Source organism: Bufo gargarizans, chromosome 4 (genome assembly GCF_014858855.1).
Source record: "Bufo gargarizans isolate SCDJY-AF-19 chromosome 4, ASM1485885v1, whole genome shotgun sequence".
Classification (NCBI taxonomy): domain Eukaryota; kingdom Metazoa; phylum Chordata; class Amphibia; order Anura; family Bufonidae; genus Bufo; species Bufo gargarizans.
Window position 1 is genome coordinate 195,287,438 of NC_058083.1, and position 25,805 is coordinate 195,313,242.

The window sequence follows — 25,805 nt, forward strand, 5'->3', positions numbered from 1 at the left end:
GAGGATGTGCTACAGTAAGGGGGGAGGAGATGATGTGCTAAAGTGAGGGGAGGAGAGGATGTGCTACAGTGAGGGGAGGAGATGATGTGCTACAGTAAGGGGGGAGGAGAGGATGTGCTACAGTGAGGGGAGGAGATGATGTGCTACAGTGAGGGGAGGAGATGATGTGCTGCTGTGTAGGGGAGATGATAAGCTGCAGTGATAAGAGGAGAGGATGTGCTGCTGTGTAGGGGAGATGATGAGCTGCAGTGATAAGAGGAGAGGATGTGCTGCAGTGAGAGGAGGAGACTATATGCCTCTGTAGAGGAAGAAAGCATGTGCTGAAGAGAGGAGAGAAGAGGATGAGCTCCTGTGGAGGGGAAGAAGAGAATGGGCTGCAGAGAGGGGAGGATAGATTGTACTTAATTGAGGAGAGGCTATACACCAGTTTCAGACAGGTCAACCAGTTTTACTGTAAGTCACCTGCTTTTAGCCTCCCTCATAGTGACGTGTAGTTTTCACCTATTGCTGTGGAGGGAGGCTAGGAATAGGGAGCAGACACAGGGAAAAATCAGGCATTATCCATTGGATTAATTAATTAGATTGCCCCTTGTATATTTATTGCTCCCAATTCTTGTTCAGCTCCAGGCACTGATGTAAGGGGTCCATCAAGTGTCAGAACATTGTGTGCTCCAAGTCCTGATTTTGGACAGTTTTGGGACCCAGTGCAATGGCACCTGGAGTGAGGAGGGTGAATACATGGTGGGATAAAGTGCTGGTGTTTGTTAGACTGAGGAGTTCTCTGTATAATTGTGTATAGGTGGCAACTGTGTATATACATGAGGTAACAGAGCACGCTATTTCTGTATGCAGCATATTGAGCTGCTGCGGACAACACGCTACTACATCAGACATAGCAGGAAAGGTCAACAATGTTTTGGGTGTCGGATCATTGCCTGTCATTAAAAGATGATGGGACGTCTGCCAGTAAGAAGGTTTACTTATGTATACACTAAGCATGGAGAGAATTGTGAGAATGGACTAGGCTCTGAGGGGCCTGTCTACAGCCATCAACTTAAATACATTGCACCCTGATGTCCAAGTAGTCACATGAAGGGTTCACATATATCTTTCAATCCCTGAAAAATAATAGGAACTATTTGATACTGTCCCTCATAGACGTTTAATGGGTAAAGTAAGGTCTATAGGCTTAGAAAGTATAGTTTGTAATTGGATTGAAAACTGGTTCAAGAACCATGTCCAGAGAGTTGTGGTCAATGACTCCTATTCAGAATGGTCCCGGGTTATAAGTGGTCTACCCCAAGGTTCAGTGCTGGGCCCTTTATTATTTAATTTATTTATTAATGATATCAAGGACGGGATTAATAGCACCATTTCTATTTTTGCAGATGACACTAAGCTATGTAGTAATGTACAGTCTATGGAAGATGTCCATAAACTACAAGCTGACTTGGACACTCTGGGTGATTGGGCATCAACTTGGCAAATGAGGTTCAATGTAGACAAATGCAAAGTTATGCATCTTGGTAGTAATAATCTCCATGCTTCATATGTCCTAGGTGATGTAACACTGGGGGAGTCACTTACAGAGAAGGATTTGGGTGTCCTTGTAGATGGTAGATCAAATAACAGCATATAATGTCAATCATCTGCTTCTAAGGCCACCAGGATATTGTCATGTAATAAACGAGGCATGGACTAGCGGGGCAGGGATGTAATATTACCACTTCACAAAGCGTTGGTGCAGCCTCATCTAGAATATGCAGTTCAGTTCTGGGCACCAGTCCATAGAAAGGACGCTCTGCAGCTGGAAAAAGTACAGAGGAGAGCGACTAAACTGATAAGGGGCATGGAGGGTCTTAGTTATGAAGAAACATTAAAATAATTGAATTTATTTAGTCTTGAGAAGAGACGTCTAAGGGGGGACATGATTAACCTATAAAAATATATAAATGGGCCATACAAAAAATACAGTGAAAAACTGTTCCATGTAAAATACTCTGAAAAAAAGACCAGCGTCAAAGCTTCTTTACTGTAAGAACTGTGAATCTGTGGAATAGTCTACCTCAGGACGTGGTCACAGTAGGAACAGTGGACAGTTTAGATAAATTCTTAAAAGTAAATAACATTAATGCTTATGAAAACGTGTAGAAATCTGAGTCTCACTTCCTTCTGGGATTCGCATCCCCACTTATTCCTTGGTTGAACTTGATGGACTTATGTCTTTTTTCAACCGTATGAACTAGGGATCGACCGATTATCTATTGAGGATTTTGACTGTTATCGGTATCTGCATTTATTTTGCCGATATACCGATAACGTATTGGAAACACAGATCGCGCTGCTGTCATCGCTCTCCGTGTTCCCTCAGCAGCACAGGGGAGAAGGAAGCAGTGTCTCCCTCCCCCTGTGCTGCTGCTGCCAACAATGGGAGGACAGGGGACAAGAGGAGGGGCGGGGCTGTGGCCACTGCGCCACCAATGAACATAACTGTCTCATTCATTTATATACAGGAGGCGGGAGCTGGCTGCAGAATCACATAGCCGGCTCCCTATCTCTATGAGCCGTAGCTGAGATCTTCAGTAGTTAACCGCTCAGGTGCCGCGGATCGCAGCTAACACTCATGGAGGTCGGGAGCCAGCTATGTGATTCTGCAGCCAGCTCCTGTCTCCTGTATATGAATGAGAGAGTTATCTTCATTGGTGGCACAGTGCGCCCCCCCAAGCCCCCCAGTATTAATCATTGATTGTGCAGTGCGCCCCCCACCCCAGTATTAAAAACATGAGTGGCGCAGTGCCCCCCCCCCCCGTGTTAATCATTGATTGCGCAGTGCGCCCGCCACCCCCGCCCCAGTATTAAAAACATTGGAGGCGCAGTGCGCCCCCCCACCCAAGCCCCCAGTATTAATCATTGGTGGCAGTGGCCACAGGGTCCCCTCTCCCCTCCTCCTCCGATCGGAGCCCCAACAGTGTAAGCCTGGGGCTCCGATCGGTTACCATGACAGCCAGGACGCTACTGAAGCCCTGGCTGCCATGATAAGCTCCATGCTGTTGTGTGCACAAAGCACACAGCAGCAGGGAGAGTGTGAAGTCCTATTCACCCTAATAGAGCTCTATCAGGGTGAATAGGACAAGGGTTCTAGTCCCTAAAGGGGCTAAAAGTTAGAAGGAAAAAAAAAATGTTAAAAAAAACACTAAAACACCAAAATATTCGGTATAAATTAAAAAGAAAGATTTACAAAAATAAAAACTACACGTTAACAATAAACATATTCATTTTGAGCAGGAATTTATTTTTTTTCAAAAATGAAAATTCATGTAATATCCGTATAAATTATCGGCTATCGGCCTAAAAGTTCACAAATTATCGGTATCGGTCCTAAAAAATCTATATCGGTCGATCCCTAGTATGACCTATGTAACCATTAAGGTTGTCAAGCAGGGTGACTATGAGGAATAGAATTTTGGGTGATTTTATTTTAAATTTTCCATGTCAATATCTATATTTAAAGAAGAACCATAAAATCCTAAAGTTTTCACACTACTCACTAAGGCACTAGTTCTTGATCTGTACAGATCACTTTACTGCAGTTACCTGCTTAATGATATACACAGAGGTGATATCCTTACAGGCAACATTAGAATGACAGATAAGACAAGATCTACCAATCACAATTAGGTATTATTTTCCTGTACAATGATCTCTGCACAGGTCACAGAGCATGCCTAGAAAACACACTCGTAGAAGTCAGTGAGGTCCCCCCCAGAGTGTGACAGAGCCACGTGAGCCAATATGGCTGCCAGTGCTACCTGTCAGATAGGTACTTCCCGTTCCTGAATCTGAATACAGGATAAGTTAAAGGGGTATTCCGGTTATATGAAGGTATAACTACTAAAGTATGGATCTGTGGGCAGGGGCGTAACTACCATAGTGGCCGCTATGGGGTCCACGGCAAGAGGGGGCCCAGTTGGGATTATCACCTATTCTTCTTAGGGTGAAAACTTGGTCAGGACTCTATCCTCTAAAAGGAAAAACTTTTCACAAATGAGGCAAAAAATGGCCCAAGGGGATCATTGAAAGGAGTTTAGGTGGAAACCCTTCTGTCCTGTGTGGGGGGCCTGATTTGATCCTTGCTATGGGGCCCTTACTCCTCTATGTACGCCACTGCCCCAGACCATTGTGTCTATGGACCATAGGGCTGCCATAAAGCAATTGTTTTAATGCTTTGTAAATGCTGTTAAGATAAGCTCGGGCAAGATGGCGGCCCCCTTAAAGGTCAAAGGTGAGAGTATGGTGCATGCTGACATCATAAGGGGCACCAGCTCTAGTAATTAAGCTGCCAGACAGGTGCAGAGGCGATTCCCAGGATTGGCCTATGCTGGAGACTCCATAGTGGCTAATGATGTTACAAGCAGATGGCATCATGAGGGTGGGTATCAGACACATGAGCTGATGGGCCCACTTAAAAGGATTGTCTCATGTAAAATATTGTACAGCTTTTGAAACCAGCACCTGGATCTGAATACTTTTGTAATTGTATGTAATTAAAAATTATGTATAGTCAGTGAGTTATTCAATAAAATGTATCTGTATAGTGCCACTTAATTTCTTATTTCTTTGACTAGATCACTGAGAAGTCCGCACATTTCATCCTTCAACTGCCTCCTAAGCTGTGGTAGGAAGTGCTGAGACACGCCTCCTGAACATGTCCTATTCTTGTCCGTAATTGCGGACAAGAAAAGGCATTTTCTATGAGAGTGCCGGCGATGTGCGGTCCGCAAAATGCAGAACACACATTGTCGGTTTCCATGTTTTGCAGATTCACAAAACACATACGGACGTGTCAATGGACCCTAAGGCACACCTGTGCAATAGTCATGGTATCTAATCAGCACCTTGATATGCCACACCTGTGAGGTAGGATGGATTATCTCGGCAAAGGAGAAGTGCTCACTAAGGCCTCTTTCACACTACAGTATGTCGATTTCAGTGTTTTGCGGTCCGTATTTCACGGATCCGTTGTTCCGTTTTTTGGTTCCATTGTGGTTCCGTTTCCGTTCCGTTTTTCCGTATGGCATATACAGTATACAGTAATTACATAGAAAAAATTGGGCTGGGCATAACATTTTCAATAGATGGTTCAGAAAAAACAGAACGGATACGGAAAACATACGGATGCATTTCCGTATGTGTTCCGTTTTTTTTTACTTGAATGGAGCCACGGACCGTGATTTGCGGCCAAATATAGGACATGTTCTATCTTTCAACGGAACGGAAATACGGAAACGGAATGCATACAGAACACATTCCGTTTTTTTTGCGGAACCATTGAAATTAATGGTTCCGTATATGGACCGTATACGGACCAGCAAAAAACGGACCGCAAAACGGAAAAAAAAACGGTAGTGTGAAAGAGGCCTAACACAGATTTAGACAGATTTGAGAGTAATGGGTCTTTTTTGCATGTAGAAAATGTTTCAGATCTTTGAGTTCAGCTCATGCAAAATGGGAGCAAAACCGAAAGTGTTGCGTTTATATTTTTGTTCAGTGTATATACAGTACAGACCAAAAGTTTGGACACACCTTCTCATTCAAAGAGTTTTCTTTATTTTCATGACTATGAAAATTGTAGATTCACACTGAAGGCATCAAAACTATGAATTAACACATGTGGAATTATATGCATAACAAAAAAGTGTGAAACAACTGAAAATAGGTCATATTCTAGGTTCTTCAAAGTAGCCACCTTTTGCTTTGATTACTGCTTTGCACACTCTTGGCATTCTCTTGATGAGCTTCAAGAGATAGTCACCTGAAGTGGTCTTCCAACAGTCTTGAAGGAGTTCCCAGAGATGCTTAGCACTTGTTGGCCCTTTTGCCTTCACTCTGCGGTCCAGCTCACCCCAAACCATCTCGATGGGTTCAGGTCCAGTGACTGTGTAGGCCAGGTCATCTGGCGCAGCACCCCATCACTCTCCTTCATGGTCAAATAGCCCTTACACAGCCTGGAGGTGTGTTTGGGGTCATTGTCCTGTTGAAAAATAAATGATGGTCCAACTAAACGCAAACCGGATGGAATAGCATGCCTGCTGCAAGATGCTGTGGTAGCCATGCTGGTTCAGTATGCCTTCAATTTTGAATAAATCCCCAAAAGTGTCACCAGCAAAGCACCCCCACACCATCACACCTCCTCCTCCATGCTTCACGGTGGGAACCAGGCATGTAGATTCCATCCGTTCACCTTTTCTGCGTCACACAAAGACACGGTGGTTGGAACCAAAGATCTCAAATTTGGACTCATCAGACCAAAGCACAGATTTCCACTGGTCTAATGTCCATTCCTTGTGTTCTTTAGCCCAAACAAGTCTCTTCTGCTTGTTGCCTGTCCTTAGCAGTGGTTTCCTAGCAGATATTCTACCATGAAGGCCTGATTCACACAGTCTCCTCTTAACAGTTGTTCTAGAGATGTGTCTGCTGCTAGAACTATGTGTGGCATTGACCTGGTCTCTAATCTGAGCTGCTGTTAACCTGCGATTTCTGAGGCTGGTGACTCGGATGAACTTATCCTCCGCAGCAGAGGTGACTCTTGGTCTTCCTTTCCTGGGGCGGTCCGCATGTGAGCCAGTTTCTTTGTAGCGCTTGATGGTTTTTGTGACTGCACTTGGGGACACTAATGATGGCCACTAGTTTTTCTTTACTTAGCTGTTTTTTTCTTGCCATAATACAAAATCTAACAGTCTATTCAGTAGGACTATCAGCTGTGTATCCACCTGACTTCTCCACAATGCAACTAATGGTCCCAACCCCATTTATAAGACAAGAAATCCCACTTATTAAACCTGACAGGGCACACCTGTGAAGTGAAAACCATTTCAGATGACTACCTCTTGAAGCTCATCAAGAGAATGCAGTAATCAAAGCAAAAGGTGGCTACTTTGAAGAACCTAGAATATGACATATTTTCAGTTGTTTCACACTTTTTTGTTATGTATATAATTCCACATGTGTTAATTCATAGTTTTGATGCCTTCAGTGTGAATCTACAATTTTCATAGTCATGAAAATAAAGAAAACTCTTTGAATGAGAAGGTGTGTCCAAACTTTTGGTTTGTACTGTATATATATAAAAACTCGCGGTTTTGGTGGAATGTCAAGCATTAAAGTAGTTGTTTCAAGAATAATATTCTACAGTTTTCAAACCAGCACCTGGATCGGAATACTTTTGTAATTGCATGTATTTAAAAATTTTGTATAGCCACTGAGTTAGTCACTGAAATCTATCTGTAAAGCGCCACCTGCTGTTTGCTCTTGTTCTAATTGCTTTGTCCTGCTAACTGAGATGGAAGCACATCAGATCCACCCCTCAACTGCCACTAACTGCAGCAGACAGAACACACCCTCTGAGAAAGGACACGACCCCTAAGCTGCCAGCATGAAATAAATTCAGCAGAACAATTGGAGCAATTAATGGGGAGATCTCTGGATCAAGGTCCAGTGCTGGTTCTAGCTTTGTTAGAAAGAGGTTGTCATATACTAGATTATGTATGATTTCCATTAATCATTGGATAACCCCTTTAAACTGGAAATGAGAATCCATACCTGGGCTTTATGAGGTTTCAAAAAGATCTGTTCTATATCGTGGACCCTGGCTGGCATCACTGATGAAATTGGCAGTGCAAGCTTCAGTAAGCAGACATTCAATTCCCCAGTCCTATTGCAAAAGACACTGGTCTTTGAATAAACATGCAGCCCATGTGGATGTGTCATACTGTCAGATGGTAAAGAGAATCTTTCTTGGTATTTCATCCAAAGTAAACACGGCAATGAATTCTCTTTCTCTTGTCTGTGTGTGGAGTTTAGAGTAGAGGACAGCCAACAATGCCCTCATTTCCCAGAACTGCTCCCGCAATGTACTCAATAAGAGCATTGTGCTTCATCCCACAGCATAGGCTCCGCTCTAACAAGCTAACTGATGTAATGTGGAAACTACAATAAGTCCCTCTGATCCTGATTCTAGTCTTGAGATTCTTACACAAACTTAACTGCATTTCATTAGTGAGCAATGATACCTATAGTATACACAGGGAAGTCATTTGTTTGTCTTGTTTGTATGTAAAACCCATCCGTAAAGCTCCCTCAAACCTTGTGTACTTTTTACTGCTCTGGATTTATTTCTCAAGGAGAACAGAAGATGTCTGCTAGGGTGACATGATGCTACAAAATTGTGAAATAGGAATATGTGCAGATCTTGACCTGGGAAACTGATTGACAGTTGTCCTGAGTAAAGAATGTCTACAGTCTCTTTTCTTGCCCATAATCCATGCAAGAATTTAGTTGACTGTTCTCTTTTCATGGTAACCCATCTCCTTGGATGACAGGCCGGACAGCCTCCTGCAGAGCATTAAACAACATCCGGTTGGTTGAGATGGAAACACCAATAGGCAATGGTGACTGAGATAAATAAAGGAGATAACTCCTCTTAAAATCTCAGGAGGATTGATGCTACAGTCAGACAACTTAGACTAGCAGGAACATATCACTGCCGCCTTACTCAGTATAGCAACGTTTTGACATGTCAGTTGTACGTTCCCAGCCCTCACCCTTTGGATACCTCAAGAGAGAGAAACACATTGGGCATAATACTAAGCTCCCTAAGGAGAAGATGTGCAGCAGATGTATGGAAGTTTCGCAAAGACAACCTTCTAATCAGAAAGATGATAGCCACAAACACTCATACAGAATGAAAGAAAATAGTCTAGAATATGGAACAAAAGAAACTGAAAAGTATTCAGATCCAAAGAGTGTAAGATCTTCAAGAAAAGACATCAGCTCTGGGTCTGCTTCATCTTCTCAAAGAAAACCCAGAGACAAGGAAATAAGGGTTCAAAGAACTCTTACAGTAGTGGAAGAATTAGATGAATCAGTTTGTTCAGAACTACAGATCTTAGCAAGTGCCCAGCAATTCTGTATAACATCCAAAGTCAAACCCCAAGGTAAGGTGTTTTCCAGAATACTTCTTATTTCCTATGTCTTTATTGTAGATCACGTGTACTGAGTCAAACCCCAAGGTAAGGTGTTTTCCAGAATACTTCTTATTTCCTATGTCTTTATTGTAGCTCACTTGTACGGAGTCAAACCCCAAGCGTCAGATGTGGTTACCCCAGTATTTTACCTGTGGCCCCTTTGAAGGTGTACCACTTATACTTTTTACTTTCAAAGGAAAATTACTTGCACAAGCTTTAGTGCAAACAAACTAAAAACACTGCTGGCAGTAGCACTCTCTTTGCAATCTTTCCAAATAACCACAGGCATGTAATTCAATTCTCTTTTTCTGCAGTTCCCAGGCAGATGGGTGCAGATCTTAGATTCAGACAGCCAGTCGGTCTCAAAGTGTGGTGGTGCTGGATGCAATTAACCCTTTCCACAAGCGGTAAAGGCTTAATGCCATAAACAAGTAGTGCCTTACTGTCTGAATCAGTGAACAGCCTTGATGCTTCTAAACCTTCTGTGGACATCTGTTTTCTTTCCCTCAGGGGTAGTCTCTAAGTTAAGTTGTTCTCTGGCAGCTGATCAGTCTCAGGGATGGTGTTTCCTGGTGAGGCTTCTCTTTGGGCCTACTTGGCAGGAGCTCACACATGTAGATCTTGACTCTAGCTATGCTCAGCAAAAACTCTCTAACTAACCAAAAGAGGCCAGACCATCCGGTCTCCATAGCAACCTAACCAAGACTGCCAGTGTTAACTGTTTTTGTCCATACACAACCGTTTGGAATACATAGTGCATAGAAAGATAAGTGCTTTTGACATTAAATCACAACATCTTTGCAAACAATTATTCTTTTGCAGTGATCCACTGGGTCACTGAATACACTGTGTATATATAAAATTGTTCTTGTTAACATGTTCCCTGCACACATGTAATGTACATAAGCCAAGCAATGGTTTATACAGTGAGTACTGATAATTATTTCTAGTGCATTTCTGTTTAAAGGGGTTCTGCAGGTTACAGATATTGGGGTCTGACAGCCGGCACCCTCACTAATTAGCTATTTCAGGCACAGTGTATAGAGAGGAAGCTGAAGACTCCTTTCACAGTGTAGTTTTTGGTGTTGGGAATGGGAATGAGCTGCAGTAACCCAGCACAGTCAGGCTCGGACTGGCCCACCGGGGAGGCGAGGGATTCCTCGGTAGGCCCTCAGTCTCTTGCGCCCAGAGATAAGGAGGAGTAGCGTAATTATTTATTTTGTTTCTCAGGAGAGATAATTATTGTAGCCACTAGGTGGCAGTATCACACGGTGATGCAGCCTCCTACTGGTGTAAATTGTACAGGAGGCCCCACAGTATCTTCTAAACTTCATGGGCTGCTGGCAGTGAAGGAGGAGAGAACATGTCTGGCCATCTTCATGCCCTCCCTGCTGTCGGGAAATGGTGGCTGCTGGAGAGAAGGACTCCTCTGCGGTGCTGGGCTGATTTCTCAGGTGTGTGACAGTAGTGACCTGTTGGAGACTGTAAGGGGGAAATAGGGGATTTGTTTATAGCAGACACAGATCTATGTATGTCTGCTGCTCTCTGCAGAGTTCAGAGTGGCATTGGGGGGACTCTGCCCTAGGTCCCCCCCAATGCCTCTGCTTTAGGTGCACCCCCATAAGTGCCCTAGCTCCAGATGCCCCCCAATGCCCCCACTCTAAAAGCACCCCTAATATTGAATCTTCTCCATGTGCCCCCCCCCCCCAATACCCCTGCAGCTGCTCCAGGATCCCCACTATTACCCTGCCTCAGGTGACCCTAATGCCTCTGCTTTAGGTGCACCCCATAAGAGCCCCAGCTCCAGATGCCCCCTCTCTAACCACTCTAAATGCAGACCTAATATTGCCTCTTCTCCAGTTACCCCTGCTCCAGGATCCCCACTATTACCCTGCCTCAGTTGACCCTACTGTCTCTGCTTCAGTTATGACCCTCCGTTGGTACCATTTGCTCACATTGCTCCTCTAGCATCTTTGCTTGGGCTTTGTTAAAAGTTATGACCTGCAAAGGGGGTTGGACTTATGCCCAAAAAATTCTGCACAGTGCGTCATATTCTCCAGTATTGACATGTATGGTTTACATGGCGGCAGTGATGATATTCCGCATTTACAGGCATCACTGCTGTCATGTAGAGAGATACTGGTGGTGGAGGGGTGGAGGATTTAAAGGGGTTGATGTTCCTGGAGGGATACACCAAATGGAAAAGGACTTAGGAAAACTAGAGGAATGGTCAAAAATCTGGCAACTAAAATTTAATGTTGATAAGTGCAAGATAATGCACCTGGGACGTAAAAACTCAAGAGCAGAATATAAAATCAGTGATACAGTTCTAACCTCAGTATCTGAGGAAAGGGATTTAGTGGTCATTATTTCAGAAGACTTAAAGGTAGGCAGACAATGTCATAGAGCAGCAGAAAATGCTAGCAGAATGCTTGGGTGTATAGGGAGAGGCATTACCAGTAGAAAGAGGGAGGTGCTCATGCCGCTCTACAGAGCACTAGTGAGACCTCATTTGGAGTATTGTGCTCAGTACTGGAGACCATATCTCCAGAAGGATATTGATACTTTGGAGAGAGTTCAGAGAAGAGCTACTAAACTAGTACATGGATTGCAGGATAAAACTTACCAGGAAAGATTAAAGGACCTTAACATGTATAGCTTGGAAGAAAGACGAGACCGAGGGGCTATGATAGAAACTTTTAAATACATAAAGGGAATCAACAAGGTAAAAGAGGAGAGAATATTTAAAAGAAGAAAAACTGCTACAAGAGGACATAGTTTTAAATTAGAGAGAGTAGTGGATGCATGGAATAGCCTCCCTGCAGAAGTGGTAGCTGCAAATACAGTGGAGAAGATTAAGCATGCATGGGATAGGCATAAAGCCATCCTTCATATAAGATAGGGCCAAGGGGTTTTCATAGTATTCAGTATATTGGGCAGACTAGATGGGCCAAATGGTTCTTATCTGCCGATACATTCTAGGTTTCTAGGTTTTCAAGTTATCCTCTCCACACCATAAGGCATAACTATATGAATAGTGGGGTCCGATTCTGCAACCCCCACTGATCCCAGGAACTGGTCCTGTTCCCCCTTTTTATGGTGTGACAGGCTACACATTCATTCTCTTTGGGACCACTGGAATTAGCCAGCGCTGTACTCTGCCATCTCCGGCGACCCCATAGAGAATGGATGGAGAGGCAGGGCATATGCTTGACCTGCCACTCAGTCAAGAAGGGGGATCAGTGGGGGCTCCAGGGTTCAGACCCCCAAGGATCCCTTAGTTATCCCCGATCCTGTGGATAGAGGATAACTAGAAAAGTGGACACAGGTCCTTTAACAGGCGAGCATTTCTATTTTAGTTTGACATGTATTTTGGGCCAGATTTTAAATTTTTATTTATTTATATTTTTTTCACCCAAAGAAAACCTTTAAGGATAGGGAATGTGAAAAGGTGAAAGAGCTAAGACACGACAGGTGACAAGTGTCTGATTGGTGGGGGTCTGACTGCTGGGACCCCTATGATCAAGGGAACATGGTCTTAAAGGGGTTGTCTCACTTCAGTAAGTCAGATTAATCATGTAGAGAAAGTTAATACAAGCCACTTACTAATATATTGTTATTATCCATATTGCTTCCTTTGCTGGCTGGATTCATTTTTCTATCACATTATACACTGCTCGTTTCCATGGTTACAGACCACCCTGCAATCCAGCAGTGGTGGTGGTACTTGCACACTATAGGATAAAGCACTAGCCTATGTGTGCTACCAAGGTCCTGGCCACCAGAGAGGCTGACGCTTTTGCCTATAGTGTGCAAGCATGACCACCACTGCTGGATTGCAGGGTGGTCTGTAACCATGGAAACGGCACTTTTACAGACTTTTTAAAACCGAAGATAAAATCGATTTTAGAGGAAAAATTGTTAGGAAACATTGTTTCCTGTATATTTACTTGTATATAAAGTGCAAGTCCTGCCAAAAATTACAAGGAAGAGGCACTCCGATATAATCTGTATGTCACATAAAGGAGGGCCTCATTCACATTGTGGTACAATTGTTCAGGTAGTGGGACTCCTACACTCATAAAGCCTATGCACTACGTGAAGGGGCTGCCAAAAATTACAAGGAACCGGCACTCCAATACACCCTTTATTACACATAAAGGAGGGCATCATACACACCCTTGAAAAATTATGATTGATGACCTGCTGACTCTCAAAAACATTAGGAGCAAGGGCCTGCTGGTGACTCTCTAAAACATTAGGGGCGAGGGCCTGCTGCTGATCTGACCCTCTAAAACATTAGGGACGAGGGTCTGCTGCTGAGCTGACCCTCTAAAACATTAGGGGCGAGTGCATTAGGGGCGAGTGCCTGCTCCTGATATTTAGGATGAGCAAACGTTATACAGGAGATGTAGTGCAGGTAATGTCACTGTCAGCAGCGGCCAAAAAATTGCTCTGAATGTCACAGATATTTAGGATGCGCAAATGTAACACAACAGATGTAGCAGTGGTTGTGTCACTGATAAAAAAGAAAATGTCTGCACACCATTATACATACAAACAATAGAGCTAAGAAATGGGGGTCATTCTCAATAAAAGTGGTGCAATACCGACTTTAAATAAGTTAATGGAAGCTCTTAGCGCACATATTTGATCAAACGTGTGTCAGGCCCATCTACCAGGCGTCAAGGTGGCTTCCGCAGATAGGTCCCTAACACTAATATACCGCATCTCTTTGGACTTACCTAAGCCTACAATTTTCAGGGCAGTGTAGGAACCAGCTACATAAGTACTCTGCTCAGAAGCCCCAGGTAGATTGTTTGTATGTATAATGGCGTGCAGACATTTTTTTCTTTCTTTTTTATCAATCATGTTTGCTCGAGTCAAAATGGTGTGCGGCCGAGCATGCTCGGCCAACACTAGTAGGGATACCAGGGGCCGGGCCGCCACTGATCAGATATTGATTACCTATTCTGAGAATGGTTCATAAAAAAAATTAAACTTTATAATACTGAATATCAATTAATTTAAAATAAAATAAATTTTAAAGAGGTACAGTGTACAACGTAACACTCACTAAAAAGAAAAGTATAATTTCAATGCTGATCCTTAAAGTGTTGTCCAGGATTTTACTATTAAAAACCTATTCTCAGGGCAAGACGTCAATATCTGGTGGTGTGTAGTAGACAAAGCTGGTTACTGCACTGCTGATCTCATGCTGGACAATCCCTTCAAAGGGGTTATCCCACTTCAGATATTTGGTATATGCAAAGTATATCTGATATATGTTGTTAGCAATAGGCATCCCCTGATATAGGAGGATGCCTATTGCAGTGCCTTTTTGTTAGTTGGCACTGCTGATCTCATGCTGGACAACCCCTTCAAAGGGGTTATCCCACTTCAGATATTTGGTATATGCCAGGGCTTTTTTGTAGGCGTTCGCTTCAACCTGATATAGGAGGATATTTTGAGGAGAAAAGCTCACTAAAATTTCCCTGGGGTACAGGGCAGACCTCCTCTAAACGGCATACTAAAACTAGTGCTAATATACTGGTCAGCATTTAGGGTGGGTATCCATATGAAATCCATGATAATACATGAATATTAATTTTGGTTGAAAGTGAATACATCATATTCATCCTATCATTGGCTGTTGAAAAAAAAAAATACAATATGTTGTGTGATACAAATACCAGTTGCTGTTATATATCTTAAAAAGACACTTATGCCTTAGCCTACATGCACGCGAATGTTTGTATTTTGCAGTCCGCGAATTGCGGATCCGCAAAAAAAGGGATGCCATAAGGACGTAACAATGCCTATCAAAATGGGCAAGAATAGGACATGTTCTATTTTTTTTGCGGGGTTACAAAATGGAGCAACAGATGGGTCCGCACCCGAGCTGCAAAAAATGCGTCTTGGATTCGGGACCAAACCATGTTCGTGTGCATGTAGGCTTATTTAAAGTTAGTGTTTTGATCAGTGATTGCCATTAGTGATTGAGAGCCAAAACTAGGATCAGAGCCTCCACAGACATAAGGTATAAGGGAAAGATCTGCACCTGTTCTGTTTAGAGCCGCACCTGGTTTTGGCTAAAAATCACTGATGGAAATAACTGACGGAACACTGACATGTGAATGAGGCATTAGGTCTACATCTATGAATATTGGTGACACCAATCTAAATAAAGTTTGTTGGAGTATTTGGTACCAAATTTCTGACATGATGTACGCTTTGTAATACATTTGGCACATTCTGAAGTCATAAAATTGAATTTGCTATGAGCAAACCATTTTTTGGCTTTAGAATTTATAAATCTGTCTGAAATTTGTTAAATCCCCCATCCTTCAATAAATTCAGTCTACCGTTCACAGGACTTTTCAAAACTGATACCTACCAAGACGTCACACATGATTTGTAACTTTTTTATTCCAAAAAACTGGTGCAGAAGAGTTGATAAATGAATTCCTTAGAGTATACTAAACATAAAATATCAAGGTCACATAAGGACCATTCTAAATACTAGCAAGCACATCCACTACTGGACAAATGAGATCTCCCAGGTTACCCTGGGTAGAGTATCAGCAATACCTCCCTTTGTCTCTTCATAATGCTGGCTCTAGGCTCCAGTAAACATAATCTTAAAGTGATGTCATCCCTGATGGATCCAAATGGTGGCTGGGTATAAAAACTGTACAATGGAGATCTATAAGCACCTTAATATTTTTGTTAGTTGGCACATTATGGTCATTTGCTAAACCTTTCCCATCCTAGCCACTAGCTGCATCATGTAGAAACCATATTGCAACGAAGAAGAAGCAGATTTCTCATTTATTGACCAGTGTTTTCCTTTTATCCCAGACAAATTCCTTAAGGACGGATCAGGATCTACGGTACATAAATTTTAGTATATAGTATTGTAGAGGTTTATCCATGTTCATCATTGGTTATCAGGGCTTTTTTGTAGGCGTTCGTTTCAACTTGATGGACACGTACAGTATAGTGTTTCAACCTCAATGACTACATAACTGTACAATGCACTGAGTTGGTTCATGTCATATATTGCACAATTCTTGTCCGATCATATTCACAGTTCCCTGCACCTGTCTTCTGGTAACCTCAAAGCTCAGATTTCGGAAAGGCGTCTTTATTAAAACATAGACCAGCCATGACATATGCAAAGGGTTATGACTCATTAATAATAAATCACAGGTGCTGCAAGCATGTCTGTTGGCCAAGAATGTTCCTGGGAGTCAGTCATAAGTATAAAAAAGGTATCAGATATCAGGATGTAGTTGTATAGCAGCTTTGCTTCAGTATTCCTTTGTAACATTTCAATGCAGCAAGCTTGTATACAATTATGTCAATGTGATCTGGATAAATCTACCTATACAATGTAAATGTATGGCCTTCTCTATGGCTTGATTGTCTTCTAAATAGTAGTTTAGCTTCTTGTAAATAAAGGGAACCTGTCACCACCCTAATGGCCTGCCAACCACCAAAGTACCTCACAGTTCTGGTAATCATGTCCTTAATGATCTGTACGCAATGCTCCTGAGATCCTGTGCAGGTGCCATCATCTAGCACAGAGACATCCATAACGAGATGGGATTCGGTTATGGAAAACTTGATTGCGCCCCATTAAAAACAGGCCATAGGACATGAGAGACTCGTGGATTGTGAGCAGTGGACAAAGGGGTTATCTGTCCTGGGAACAGACTGTGAGATCCAGTGGCATACTCAGCACAAAGACAGACCACGTGACTGTTATGGGGTTAGAGATTTTTTAAATCTTTCCTCCTAAAAAAATACATACAAGTTCTCCCACTTAGAAATCATGGAGGGGTCTGAAATTCACATTGTAGGTGCATTCCCACTCTGGAAGAGACAGAATAAAAAAAAAAAAAGAAATCAGGAACTCACATTGTATGATATTTAAAGAATTTATTTTTCTTGCACTGTTGAACTTAAGTATTTGAACGCCTGAGAAAACAGCAAGAATTCTGGCTCTCAAAGACCTGTTACTGTGCCTTTAAAAAGTCCACCTCTACTCCACTCATTAATCTAGCTTAGTAGCACCTGTCTGAGCTCTTTGAAGACCCCTGTTCACCCCACAGTCAGTCAGACACCAACTACTACCATGGGCAAGACCAAAGAGCTGTCAAAAGACATCAGAGACAAAATTGTGGACCTCCAAAAGGCTGGAAAGGGCTACAGGGCAATTGCCAAGCAGCTTGGTGAAAATAGGTCAACTGTTGGAGCAATTGTTAGAAAATGGAAGAGGCTAAAGACGACTAAAGACGGTATCACTGATGATAAGAAAGGTGAGGAATCAGCCCAGAACTACAAGGGAGGAGCTGGTCAATGACATGAAGAGAGCTGGGACCACAGTTTCAAAGGTCACTGTCAGTAAAACACTACGCCATTGCATGGAAGGTTCCCCTGCTCAAGTCATCACATGTCCAGGCATGTCTGAAGTTTGCCAATGACCATCTGGATGATCCAGAGGAGGCATGGGAGAAAGTCATGTAGTCAGATGAGCCCAAAGTTGAACTTTTTGGTCTAAACTTCACTTGTCGTGTTTGGAGGAAAAATAAGGATGAGTTGCATCCCAAGAACACCATCCCTACTGTGAAGCATGGGGTGGTAACATTATGCTTTGGGGGTGCTTTTCTGCGAAGGGGACAGGACGACTGCACTGTATTAAGAAGAGGATGAATAGGGCCATTTATTGTGAGATTTTGAGCAACAACCTCCTTCCTCAGTCAGAGCATAGAAGATGGGTCGTGGCTGGGTCTTCCAACATGACAACGACCCGAAGCACATAGCCAGGATAACCAAGGAGTGGCTCTGGAAGAAGCATATCAAGTTTTTGGAGTGGCCTAGCCAGTCTCCAGACCTAAATCCAATAGAACATCTTTGGAGGGAGCTGAAACTCCGTGTTGCTTAGCGACAGCCCCGAAACCTGACAGATCTAGAGGAGATCTGTGTGGAGGAGTGTGCAAACATGGTCAGGAACTACAGGAAACGTTTGACCTCTGTAATTGCAAACAAAGGCTTCTGTACCAAATATTAACACTGATTTTCTCAGGTGTTCAAATACTTATGTTCAGCAGCGCAAGACAAATAAATTCTTTAAAAATCATACAATGTGATTTCCTGTTTTTTTATTTTTATTCTGTCTCTCAGATTGGGAATGCACCTACAATGTGAATTTCAGACCCCTCCATGATTTCTAAGTGGGAGAACTTGCAAAATCGCAGGGTGTTCACTTCTGTTCCTCACTGTAATTTTGTCAAAAATCTTACTGGGGAACAGGGGCCGATAATACCCTAGCAGATCTTTGTGGACTGGTAAGGTACATAAGCAACTCCTTGAGTCAATCCTCTTCCTTAACAATACTTTTTAGGGGCTGTTTACATCAGGTATTTGTCTCACGTTTAGCATACTTTTTTTGGAAAAAAATTGTACATTACGCTTTTCCATCCTGCAGAGTCCAGAAAAAATATATACATTAATGGATCCTTTTTTTTGCAATTGAACTCTATCCACTTAACTTATACACCATGTGTTTACAATAAACATGGGACAAAAACATGATGTGAGCAAGGCCTTAAAAAGATGGTGTCCTTTGATGTTACGACTTTAATTGTAACTGTTATGGGCTTGGGGCTGTATGGGGACAGACTAGCTGAGGAGGAATGGTTTCTCTTAGGTCTCTGAACTTAACTCACAGATGATTTATCAGGGGATGCTTTCTTCCTGGAACTCTGGAGGTTGTCTGCCGTTTCTGCCTGTTCATCCAGCTGAGGTTTAAGGTGCTCAGACTGGGAATATGATCAAGTCTCAGCCGAGACAAGATCCTTGCTGTCTTCCCTATGCAGGGGTTCTCCTGAACGCTATTACACAGTCTTCCCCTAGCAGGGGGGAGGCTACACACTGACTCTAACTTCCTTCTCCACCCATGCTGCAGGATGTGGTAACAGACCACCTCTCCCACAGAGGAGAAGCTAAGCCGGAATAATCCATTCCAGCCTAGATACACTAAACTGTAAGTAGTACCTTGCCAAAGTGTTGCTGCCACCTTCTGGTGAACCTGGGAAATTACAAGAACAATTGAATTTAACATGGTTTTAAATGCACATTTGTGAAGACATAATATAGATTACATCAGATGACAATATAATGGCTCTTAGAAGATAGTAGCGGGGTAGAGGCGTGTAGTAACACAACTCTGGGGTGTTACACATACGCAGCGCCTAATCTTTCTTCAGCCAATACTTGCGGTCCCTGCATTATTTTGGGCGACTTCCCCTATGGGAAGGTGTATTGATGTCTGAACTCCCATGCCTGACATCTGGCTGTTTACTGTGGTGTTCCACCCACCCTGACCTGTTGCACATAGTGAACTGTGCACCTGCCCTGCCCCAATGCAGGTATATCGCATTGAATGAACTCTGTCTGCCCTGACCTTGGCATGTCCATTGACCACAATTTGCCTCGCACTGGTGTCTCTTGACCCACCTGGGTCAGTTGTCACTGAACACAGACTGCTCAAAGAGGTAGTGGTCTGGTAGTTCTCCTGCAGTAAAGACCAGATCCCTGTATAGGGGCTAGAGGGTAAAAACCAGCGGGACTCCTTAGATAACACACTTAGTAGTAGCCATAAATTAGATTCATTCAGTGGCACCATTGGTCCACATCCACTGATCAATGAAGGGTGTACATCACACATAAAAGGTCAAGGGAACTGGGGAAGTGACAGGTAGCAGTGTAGTGCCCATTGTTACCCATGGAGATGCTGCCTTCTTGCCCTCTAGGTGGCTGATGTATACCCTGCAGTCACTTTAATAGTGAACTGCAACATGTAAACACAACTGCAACAGAGATATATAAGTGCCTGTTGTATTTCTTCACAAAATAGGCTTTATTGCTTGTAGCTATATTTTTCTAGGAAGTTAACCCATAGACAATATGTGGCATTCACTAACAGGCTCTAGGCTAGGCAGCAGCATTTTTACGGTGGCCTAGTCTCCCGTGCAGCGATGAGCTAGAGCACGGCTGTCAAATGAAAGCCAGCATTAAAGCGCCTATCTAGGTCATTGCAGTAGGGGCTGCAGTGAATAATGACTGCAGAATCTAAGTGTTTTTACAGGGAGGTGCTCCCTCTCTCAGGCATCAGAACCAGCACAAATTAGATTGGTTACCGGCTTCTGGGTGGATGGTAGAGCAGCAGGAAGAGCCTGCTTACATTGGAGAAAGGCCAAGACCAATTATGGGTTCTCTACTGCCTGAGGCTGCCTGAATGGACATACATTCTGCGCTACCAAACATACTGAGAACACAGCGCTGCATGCCTCTTACATCCAGTAATGTCGCCTGTGATGCGGATGCTCTCTTCCTTTCTTGTTCACTGGGAGCAGACCGCCTTGACAAGTTCTTTCAGCCACATCTTCTCTTTGTTGAGTTTGCCACACAGACATCTTAGGCTCCTTCCTGATTTTAGCATTATCTTTTTCCCCTTCTCCACACATACTTCCCATCCTAGTGCCTCAATAGTGTCATCAGGGCCATCTTTAACACGAGGGAAAATGGGCAGCTGCCCTGGGCCCAGTTGTTCCTGGGGGGGTCCAAGGCAGCTGCCTCTTGAGCCCCGCTGGCCACTGCCCACAAATTCAATGACATTGTTTAATAGCTTTCTTTAATACAGAATGCTAAGTAAAATGTCCATTGAGGGTTAAAAATAATAAAATAATTACTCACCTCATCCGCTTGATCACGCAGCCGTTGATCACGCAGGACCTGCAAAAGGACCTTCGGTGACGTCATCGCGCTCACCATGTGCTCAGCGCAGGTCCTGCTGAATGAAGATAGAAGGGTCTTGTATATTCATTCAGCAGGACCTGCTCTGACGTCACCGCTCTCACCACGTGGTGAGCGCAATGATGTCATCGAAGGTCCTTTTGCAGGTCCTGCAAGAAGACGAAAGAAGACGATAACGGCTGCGCGATCATGCAGATGAGGTGAGTAATTATTTTATTATTTTTTAATGCCATTTATTAACTGCCTGAATAAATAGAACGCTTAAAATACCATTTTATTAAATACTACTTATTAAAAACTTGTGACTCTCCACTAGATTTACAAAAACAGGCTCAATGTGAGAGGGCGGTGTTTGTCCACAAATATACATCCAGGATGTGACCAGGGATCTAATAGTGTATGGTGCTGGTGGCCAGATTTGGGACATAAAAATATTGCGCTTGCATATGAATGAGTGATCCTGGGACAACATCCCATTGTATCTTATAGACACCACTTTAAAGGGAAAGTGATACATTGTGTGTTGATATACACTGTACATAAACAATATTGCCACACATCTCCCACAGTGGACAACTATATACTAATGTGTGGAAGATAACAGTGTAATGGTTGCGGTGTCCTTATAATTTGTGGACAAACACCGCCCTCTCACATTGAGCCTGTTTTTGTAATTCTAATGGAGAGCCACATGTTTTTAAAAGGTAGGATTTAATAAAATGGTATTTTAAGCGTTCTATTTATTCAGGCAGTTAATCAATGCTATAGAATTTCGTATAACGCAAATCTAGTCATCAAATATAAGTTTTTATAATTTTTTAACACTCAATGGACATTTTACTTAGCATTCTGTATTAAAGAATGCTATTATTTTCCATTATAACCATGTTATAATGGAAAATAATAAATTCTACAGAACACCGAATCCAAACTCGAACTTCAGTGAAGAAGTCCGGGTTCGGGTCTCGGTACCAACATTTGCACTCGCGCGGAAAAAACTGAACAACGCAATGCAATCATAGACAAAACTGACTGAAATTGCGTGCGTGTGTGTGTGTTGTGGTGGAGGGTGTGATTGCATGCTAGGGTGTGGGAAAGCGGGATCCAGGGGGCCCAAGTAAATTCTTGCCCAGGGTTCAATCAATATCAAAGACGGCCCTGAGTGTCATCCTACTGCTACCGCCAATGCTGTTCTCCCCAATGCCCCTAAATACTATACTGCAGAAATAACAGTATCTTGCAGATAGTCCCCCACAAAGTAATAGTGCTGCTCAAAGTCCCATTGATTGTAATAATTCTCTCCCAAAGTGCCCTCATTAGTAATAGAGCTCCCCCATTGTGCCAGTATGTATAATGTCCACTTCCCCCCTCTCTTTGTAGTGTCAGCATATGTAATGCTCTCCCGTCCCTCCTGTAATGCCACTATATGTAATGCTACTCCATTCCCTTTGTGCCAATATATAATGCTCCTCTGTCCCCCCTGTAGTGCCAGCACATGTAATCCTCCTCCGTCGCCTTTGTAGTACCAGTATATATAATGCTTCCCTGCCCCCCCCAGTGCTAGTATATAATGCTCCTCCTTCCCGCCCTGTAGTGCCAATAGATAATGCTCCTCTGTCCACTGTCCTCCCCTAGTGCCATTATATAATACTCTGCCTGTAGTGCCAGTATATAATGCTCCTCCATCCCCCCTGTAGTCAATAGATAATGCTTCACGACCCCCCCCCCCCCATAATGCCAGTATATAATATTTCCCCTTTAGTGGCATTATTTAATGATCCTCTGTCCCCCCAAGTAGTGCCAGTTCATACTGCTGCCCCACCTCCCCTCCCTAGTGCCAGTATATAATGCTCCTCCACCCCCGTAGTGCCAGTATATAATGCTTCTCCGTCCCCTCCAATAGTGCCAGTACATAATGCTGCTCCGTCCCCCTCTGTAGTGCTAGTATATAATGCTTCCCCTGTAGTGCCAGTATATAATGCTCCTCCATCCCCCCATGGTGCCAGTATATAATGCTCCTCTGTCTCCCCCTAGTATTGTCAGTATTGTGACACAATGATAGGTTTGGTCTGGGAAAAACATGTATTTTCCTCCCGGCATGTGCTGATGGGCTGATTTACAGTCTGGGTTTTGACAGCACCTGGCTATCCTTAAATAGGCAGCTGGGCTCTGTGTTGAGATCTGGGAGCCTTGTGTCTGGATAAAGGCTTGCTACCTGTTTGGTGATAAAACAGGTTGGTGTTGTTATCAGCAAGGACTCTTTAAGGCAGAATTGCTGCATGGTGTGAATTACAACCAACACCGCAAGGTGACTTTTGGTTTGAATATGACAGTTTTTTTTGTCACTTGCCTAAAGTGTAAAAAAAAAAAAACACAGAACTGTTTGATCCAAATAACTTTTTGTTGCCTCTATACTGCGTCCGCTAATCCTGTCTACCAGAGTGAGTCCCCACAATTGGTGGAGGATGCGTGTAAGTTTAGTGAGGCTGGTGTGAGGCTGAAATATTTTTGTTTTATCTGGGCACGGTTGTATGTCTTACATCAAGCCAGCGAGGTTACAATCCGTGTCTCTCAACAAGATGGAAGCTGTCATGAAAGCCCTCGTGGAGGTTAACTTGCAACAGCGGGAGGCTAATAAGCAGCAGCAAGAAACCAACCAGCTGCTATTGAAACATGTGATGGATTTACAAGCGGCAGAAGCATCCCAGAGTGTCCATGATGCCCGAAAAGCAGTCCGTGCGGCAATCCCTAAGATGACCCCCTCGGACGAGGTCGAGACCTATCTGACGGTGTTTGAAAAGGTGGCCGTGAGGGACAAACTACCCAGCGATCGGTGGGCTGAGGTCGTCGCTCCGTTCCTGGCATCCAGACCACCAGCAGGTGTTTTTTCCGACTTACCAGACGATCAAGTGGCAGATTACACGACAGTAAAGGGTGAGATTCTGGCAAGACTGGGGGTGAATGTGTAGGTCCGTGCCCAGCTGGTACATCAGTGGGAGTTTAACCCAGCAGACCTCAGTATTATGATCTGTTACACCGGTTGCAAAAATGGCTGCAACATGACATGCTGAGTTCCACTGCTATGCTGGACCGTCTGCGGGCTGATGTATTATAGAGGGCTTTGCCGTACCCTCTGCAGCACTGGATTGGCGAGGTGTCTCCTGGTAAAGCTCTTGAGATGGTCAACCTGTTGGAGCGCTATGAGGCTACCAGGACTCTACAGGGGGTTTCTTTTGGGAGGGGGGCAGTCAAACCCCAGAAATCTCCACCCCAGACACAGCGACTGGTGCCAGAAAAACCTGCCCTGGATATACCCCCTACAGACCTAGCTCTGATAATCTGCTGGCGGTGTCAGGAGCCTGGCCACATAAGGGCCGACTGTCCCTATCGGGGCGAACCTATGGATACTAACTATAGCTACCGCCACTCCTTGTATGCCAGGAAGCGGTGTGTAGCTCTGCTGGACTCAGGGAGTCTGGTGTCCCTGTTAAGATCTTCCCTGGTGCAGTATACTGGCCGAAGTCGGGGTCATATTCATCCATGGAGACTTAAAGGACTATCTCACTGCCCTGGTGTCTCTGTCCATGGTGGCCGGCAGGTGGACCCAAGAAGTGGCCGTCGCTATAAATTTACATTAAAAACTCATAATAGGGAGAGATTTCCCAGGCTTCCCAGCACTGTGGCCTACTATGAGAGTGACTGATACCCATGAGACAGGGGTAACCCTAGCAGAGTGGCCCGGCTCAGGGGGGACACCAGAACCCTTGGAACCTGAGACCGAAGGGCCAGCGGTAGGGGTGACCGCCACTTCGGTGGAAGATGGGGAGACAACCCTGCTAAGTGTGATGGTGGGATGGTGATGGTGCCGCCGTGTCCTGAATTAGCAGACGTCAATGTCTCCAGGGATAATTTTGGTACCGCCCAATGTCGGGACCCAATCCTATCCCACGGCTGGGAAAATGTGTTAATAGTAGACTGTGAACCACAACAACCTGGGGCAGAGTCAGTGTTTCTACGTTTTGTGGTTCATCAAGATATGTTGTATGGGGCAAACCAACTACGAGGTGAGCCTATTGAACAGTTGGTAGTCCCCAAGGCTTATCGCAAGCTTGTGTTAGATCTAGCCCACCAACATGTTCTCGGGGGTCACCTGGGGCTGCAGAAAACTCAGGATCGTATTCTACAGCGGTTTTACTGGCCCAGCATATTCAAATAAGTGGAAGAGTTTTGTGAGTCTTGCCCGACCGGCCAGATAACTAGCCCTAGCCACATTTCCATAGTCCCCTAGTACCTCTCCCAATTATCGAAGTACCGTTTGACCGAATAGCTATGGACCTCATAGGCCATCAACACATCTTAGTCATTCTAGACTATGCCACTCGGTGCCCGGAGGCGGTGCCACTGCAACATACCTCGGCCAAACTCATAGATAAGTAGTTAATGGAGATGTTTTCCCGAGTAAGACTACCTAAAAAGGTTCTGACCGACTAAGGGACCCCTTTTATGTCCAAGGTGATGAGGAAACTCTGCAAGTTGCTGCACATAAAAGCACTATGGACGTCCGTTTACCATCCGCAAATGGACGGTCTGGTAGAATGGTTTAACCAAATATTAAAAAATATGTTGAAAAAGGTAGTGTCTAAAGATGGGAAGGACTGGGACCCCTTTCTGCCCTACCTCATGTTCGCAGTACGAGAGGTACCCCAGGCCCCTACTGGGTTATCGCCCTTTGAACTGCTATATGGCAGACACCCTCACGGTCTCTTGGACGTGGCCAAAGAGGCGTGGGAACAACAACCCACTCCACATAAAAGTGTAATTGAGTACGTTACCCAGATGCAAGATCGGATAGAGATAGTGTTGCCTCTTGTTAGGGAGCATATGGAGGCAGCTCAGCGAGCCTAGAGTCGGGTCTATAATTGTCAGGCTCGGGTCCGGATCTTTAACTCGGGTGATACG

The 25,805-nt window shown here is 44.0% G+C and overlaps 1 protein-coding gene across 1 annotated transcript in view; it reads left to right on the top strand.

The window, feature by feature from the left end:
* The first annotated feature begins 8,740 nt into the window (after window positions 1-8,740).
* The window catches only part of LOC122935312 (phospholipid scramblase family member 5-like), a 59,659-nt gene continuing 42,594 nt past the window's right edge, over window positions 8,741-25,805 (top strand). Inside the window, exon 1 of the mRNA XM_044291078.1 lies at window positions 8,741-8,993. Coding sequence (XP_044147013.1) covers window positions 8,741-8,993 — 253 coding nt within the window. The remainder of the gene's footprint in view (window positions 8,994-25,805) is intronic.